We start from the raw sequence: 6,048 nt of genomic DNA on the forward strand, positions 1-6,048 counted from the left end.
TCTGGGTGTCGCCATCGCCATACTGAGAGAGAGGGAGAGCTTGGTGTGCACCTGGAAAGCGACGGCGGTGGCTTGGCGCTGTCATCCAGCAGCTTCTGCTTCATGTTCGGCGTCTCCTCATCTTCATCGCCTCGCGCCCCTGACGGCGTCCTCCTCTACAGGGGAGGTGGCGGTGGTGACTGGGGAGGGGGAGGAGGTGGTGGCGGCGATTGGGGAGAGGGAGGAAAGGGTGGCAATGGGGAGGAGAGCGGAGACGTTGGCGGTGAGGAAGGTGAGGAGGAGGTCGCAGCGGGGGGGGGGGGGGGAGGGGGATGGAAGCTGAGGTAGCTCGGGAAAGTGAGTGAGGACTCAGGGTTCGGGAGAGATTGAAGCCCTAGTGGCCAGTAGTGGGCTATTGGGGTGCATTAGTGGGCTTTTTTCTTTTCTTTTTCTATTTTTCTGTAGGTTTTGTTTAGTTGATGAAATAATAATTACCCGCTTCATAACGCCATAGCAAGTGTGTATGGCGTCGTCTAGGTGTCCGTCATACTCGCCTAGGCGTTATGAAGGCAGTGGGCCGTTATGGCTCAGCTTGTCGCCTTAAAAACTTTGAGTGTAACATATCTCAACCTGGTAGCATGAATGACAGCTAGCTCAGCCTGCTTCAGTCATTTGCTTTATATGTTTCTTATTTTGTCCCGTGCTCCTTGCGTACGCGGTTGCAAGCGGGCTCGAATGTGGTGGAGGGAAGGAAATGGGAGCGAGGATTGGCCACCTTGCCTAGCTGGTTAAAAGATCCAAACACGGCATTGTTTGCGGCCACAATGAAATCTCCTTTATTTATTAGCACTGTGTTTGGAACGCTAATAGATCTTGTTTTAGATTTTTGTGTTTTGATAAGTAAAAGAAGTCCACCATTTATAAGGCACGGTTCAAAAATTCGTCAGTAATTGACAAAAATTCGCGATTACCGGTCATCTCGGTCCGGCTCGGTTTCAAAATTCGAGCGGTAATCGAATTTGAATTCAAAAAAATCAAACCGATTTAGAAAAACTCAAAAAATTCAAAAAAAAATTCCATAAAAAACTAGAGCTAATTTTAAGAGTATCTGTGCAAACAAAATTCGAAACAAATCTCGTTTACAGCTCCAATTCATCGACCAAAGTTCGGAATTCAGTTAATGGGCCGATTTGTTAAATGGGCCGAATGCATAGTATTACGCGGCCCGTTTCGGCCCACGTGGAATGGATAAGGTTGTCGATGGTGTGGAGAGCGCTGTGCACAGTAGAAATTCCCTACGCCATTTCTCATAGCCAAACTTGTTCGAAGATCTCCGTGCGGCATCCGAGAGGATGACCGATGTAACTACTGTCGCGGAAGCACTTATTGAGGCTGAAACATATCGGACAAAGTCTCTCTCGTTCGTAGGTCCGCTCGCAACACGGATGGCTTGTGACGGTAGGACTCATTTTATCTACTGTTTCGAGCCTCATATCACTTTACCTACTTGCAGCGCAATGGTGGTCTATGTTTGGTTCGTCTACACCTACACTATCAATGCTTGCCAGGCGCCTAGTGTCTCAGTGCATTTCATCTAGTGGGTGTGAGAGGAATTGGAGTACATTTGCATTTATCCACACCAAAGTTTGCAACCGCTTAAGCTACAAGAAGTTCCATAAGTTGGTATATGTCAACTACAACCTGAGAATACAGAACAATTTGGATGCAGGTATCAGGTCGACTGTTGATGATGATCCATTTCAACAGCTTATGGAGCTCACATTGAACGAGGAGAACAATCCGCTCCAGGACTAGATGGAGACCAGCAGATCAAATGCAGCCCCTGAGCTTGATGAGGAGGACATAGATAGCGACATACCCCTGCCTACTCACCTGGTGACAGACACAGTGAACACATAGGACTTACAGCAGTGAGTTGCTACAGTGGTTGGTGACACACACACGGGAAAGAGGAAGAAGCAAATGATGCATACAAAGAAGAGCAAGAAGACTAAGGGTAAGGGCAAAAAACAAGTGCAAAGCGATGAGAGCACGGATAGTGACCCAAAGAGCCCAACTTACCAAGAATCGAATGACAGTAGCTCAAAGACAGACAGCGGTGATGATGATGGTCAGGGCGGCTGTCGGAGGGTGAACTCCTATCGCAGGGATTCGGAGGGACCTCTTTTTGAGATTCGGCTGGGGGGATGATTTTGAATATGTTTGCGGGAGAAATAAATGGATGTAAATGCGATGGCAGGTGGGATGGAAGGATCTAATGCAGAATGCAGTAAATGCACTGGAGGAATTTTTAGACAGGTTCGGGCCGCACTGAGCGTAATACCCTACTCCTGTGTGGATGCTATAAATGCCCTGAGAATGACCCTCAGGGATGTTGCTGGTTACAAGAATGTTTGTCTATTCTAGAGCTTCGGGCTCCTTGTTCTTCGGCAGTCTCGGCTTCTGTGTTCCAGAGTTCCTCAGCCTCTCAGAGTGTCGTGCTGATCGCTGGAGAGCTGGATCGACCTCTGTATTCGAGAGTTCCCTAGAGTCCATCCTTGTCCGTGCCCGCCTACTCCCTTAAATACTCGCCGGCGGTAGCGTGCCCTGAAAGGGAGGGCACGAGTTCCAAGGAGCTATAAATGGAAAAGCAGTCATTATGGGCTGCTGCGCGAAGCGACGACGGGGTTGGAAACGCTCCCCCTGCCTGGTCTCAGACGTCATGATGGCGCTCTGCAACGGGCGCCGCGGAGAGGGCCCACCGGGCAGCCACCGAGCGACCCGGCGTGCCCGTTCGGTCTTGTACGCCTGCCACAGCAGGGCGGCAGGTGGAGCGCCTCGGGCCCCGTGATGCTATCCCGAGGCACGCTGGATGATGCGGGATGGAACCCGCGCATTAAATGTCCCCACGCCCTTCTGCCAGGATGTGGTAGGGACTAGCACCGAGCGTGGCAGGAGCAGTTGGAGGTGACAGGCCACGCGCCCTCTTAAATGCGACATCGGGCCTTTCACTGGCTGACACCTCATCGCTGGACCCCTGTGGGGGCCACCGACGAAGGACTTCTTGGGCCGTCGGGGGACCGAGTGCTCGGGGGTCACTGTTCACATCCCCGAGCACTCTCTCCCGGAAACACCCTATCTTGGTCCTCGGGGAACCGAGTGCTCGGGGGCCACTGTTCACGACCCCGAGCACTCTCTCCCGGAATTGACTGTTCGGATCCTCGGGGAACCGAGTGCTCGGGAACCGCTGTTCGCAGCCCCGAGCACTCTCTCCCGGAACTACCTTCCTTGGGTCCTCGGGGTACTTGGGTGCTCGGGGGCCACTGTTCGCAGCCCCGAGCACACCCTTCCCGGTACTCGGCTTTTCTGGTCGTCAGGGGACTTGGGTGCTCGGGGGCCACTGTTCATGACCCCGCACACTCCCTTCCCGACACTTGGTCTTCGCAAATCATTGGGGAACTTGGGCACTCGGGGACCACTGCTCGTGGCCCCGAGCGCCCTCTCCCGGGACTTAGTCTTTTCGTACCTTGCGGAGATGATCCCCGCGGGAAGGCGCCACGTGGTGAACTGCTGGCCTGGCCTCGGGATTCGGGGACCCCTGGTCCTGATTCACCGACAGCAGCCCCCGGGCCCATTGGTAGGCGATGGCCTAGAGACTGCGGATGGGGCCTTCGTCTTTATCGAGGCCGAACCCAGCACCGACGCCACGTGGCGTACTCTTAGGCGCTGGCCTCTGGCCTGGGCCTTACGTACGGACTGCGAGAAGCCGAATGGTCGCGCACCCGCCTAGCTTCCGAGGATCGTGATAACGAGGCATGCGGCGCGCGTGGCAACCGCGCAGATCGAGGGTAGTGCGCCTGACAACTGCTGACATCCGCGCGGACCGAGGGAGATTCGCCTGGCACTTGCGCCGGTCGAGGAAGTTCGTCTCGCCGAGCGCGCCGCGGCAGGCGTCGTTTGAAAACCCTGGGGTACAAAAGGAGGAGGGGAGCGAACCGTCGCCCCTTTACGCCATTTTCGCGATCGAGCCTTCTTCTTCTTTCTTGCGCTCCAGAGCCGTCGGCCTCCCTTAGGCCAATCAGCACACCCTTCCTCCCCCACTACTCCAGCACACCCCCCACCCAAAAACAATGCCGAGGGCAGGAGGCAGCCGCCGTGACAAGGGGGTCGACGGCATACTGCCGGATTCACGGTTCGTCAACAAGGAGGCGGCGGACAAGGTGCGGAAGATGATGGTGCCCGAAGGCCAGCGGGAGGCCTCGGTGGTGAGGCTGGCGAGCTACCCGCCCGTCGCGGACTGGCCAGAGCGCGTCGTCATCTTCGTCTCCTTCGTGGCGGCTGGACTGGTGCCACCCTTCTCGACGTTCTTCCTCCAAATCCTCGATACGTTCGGGATTCAGATGGCACACCTCAGTCCGAACTCGGTGGTTATTTTGGCGATCTTCGCGCATTTCTGTGAGATGTTCGTCGGAGTGCCGCCGTCGGTGGCGCTGTTCTGCCATTTCTTCGTCCTACGGCTGGCCGGGAAGAAGAGAGGCTTCTCCACCGCGGACGTCACCGGCTGCTGCAACTTCCGGCTACAGGACGGCTTGGCGGAGCTGTACATCCCCCAAGTGCTGCGGAGCAAGTGGGATAATTGGCGGCGCGACTGGGTCTACGTCGACGTCAGCCCCCACAACCGCCTCACGTTGCCGGAGGTGGTGGCGGAACCCCAGAGGTCGATCTGGGAGACAGCCCCAGCGTTTGACGAGCGGATGCGGCCAGTCCTGAACCGCATCGATGACTTGCGCCAGGCGGGGCTGACGTCGGTGATGGTGGTGGCCGACTACCTGTGCCGCCACCTGGTGCCTCTGCGGGAGCGGGCCGCCCCTGCTGGATGTACACGGACCCCCAGGACATCACCAGGACCCAGATCGGCGAGGACGGGGACCTGGACGAGGCGACGCTGGGGGGCCTGCTGCGGGTGGTGACCGGCATGGAAGACCTTACCCGGGCGGTGCTTCCTTGGGAGCAGTTGGCGCTCTGCACTGACCCGGGTCGGGTGGCGCTGCAAGCGACGCTACCTGAGTTTGACGCCCAGGGTCTGGTCGACCAGCCAGGGCGCCGGAACCCCGGGACCATCCAGATCCCTGGGGTGGACGAGGAGACCAGCAGCGCGCTGAGGGCCAGCGGCCGAGGGCCAGTGGCAGGCCGTAGGTGAGCGGCAGGGAGGCCGCAGGCGGCCGGACACTGACAGGCGGCAGGGGCGCCGTGGGCGGCAGGCCGCAGATCGGCCGTGGGGCTACCGCCGCAGGCAGCAGCCATTAGGCCGGCGGGAGAGGCGCCGCCGGCAGCGGAACGGCGGCTCCGGGGGACAAGGGAAAACGCCCCCGGGCGTTCGTGCCTCACCATCATCCTCGTCGTTGCCGTCGCCTCCACGGCAGCAGCCGTCGGCGGGTGGCGCGAAGGAGGGAGGCCGGGGCGGCCAGTCGTCCGGCGCGGAGTCTGTGACGGAGGCGAGGTCCAAGGCTCGGGAACCCGGAGACCAAGGCCGGCACGGGAGCGCGTCTACAGCGAGTGCCCAAGCCCGCCCGCCGCCGGAGATAGGCTCCGCGGCGGCCCCGCAGTGCCCCCCGCCGAAGAGAAGGAGGGCAGACTCCGGGCCGAAGTCATCGGGCCCGGAGTTAAAGATCCCGGAATCGCGATGGCAATACCGAGGACCAAAGACTGCGTAAGTTTCTTTTCCCTCGAGCGCGTTTCGCCCAGAGTAAGTGCGGGGACTAACCTGTGTTTTCTTTCAGGCCACCCAAGGACGCCGCCGGAGACCAAAGGCAACCGGAAGCATCGAGACCGGCTCCCACCCCTGAGCTGAGCGCGCCTGAACCGAGCGCGTCGGCCAAGCCGGAGCCGCAGGGGCCGCCGTGCCCTGAGCCGAGGGCAGCAGCCGACGCCGGTCGAGCCCGCCCCGAGCACATAGAGGGCGGGGCACATGGCCACGGCAAGGGTGGCGCCGACGCGGCAGCAATCGTGGACCCCGAGCGCCTCTGCAGAGAGGGCTCGCAGGGGACCCAGTGCCCGGCCGTCGTCTAG

The 6,048-nt window shown here is 58.9% G+C and overlaps 1 protein-coding gene across 1 annotated transcript; it reads left to right on the forward strand.

The window, feature by feature from the left end:
• The first annotated feature begins 4,109 nt into the window (after positions 1-4,109).
• On the forward strand, positions 4,110-6,048 carry LOC133929625 (MICOS complex subunit MIC60-like). Its single transcript, XM_062376419.1, has 2 exons — positions 4,110-4,171; positions 5,760-6,048. The coding sequence occupies exons 1-2, from the start codon at positions 4,110-4,112 to the stop codon at positions 6,046-6,048; spliced, it is 351 nt and encodes a 116-aa protein (XP_062232403.1).

This window comes from Phragmites australis, chromosome 9 (genome assembly GCF_958298935.1).
Source record: "Phragmites australis chromosome 9, lpPhrAust1.1, whole genome shotgun sequence".
Classification (NCBI taxonomy): Eukaryota; Viridiplantae; Streptophyta; class Magnoliopsida; order Poales; family Poaceae; genus Phragmites; species Phragmites australis.

Bases quoted from the DNA above. Each gene is read 5' to 3' on its own strand.
- LOC133929625 (XM_062376419.1), top strand. From the start codon at position 4,110: ATGCCGAGGGCAGGAGGCAGCCGCCGTGACAAGGGGGTCGACGGCATA. The intron at 4,172-5,759 runs GTTCGTCAACAA...GTTTTCTTTCAG, and splicing joins GGCATACTGCCGGATTCACG to GCCACCCAAGGACGCCGCCG.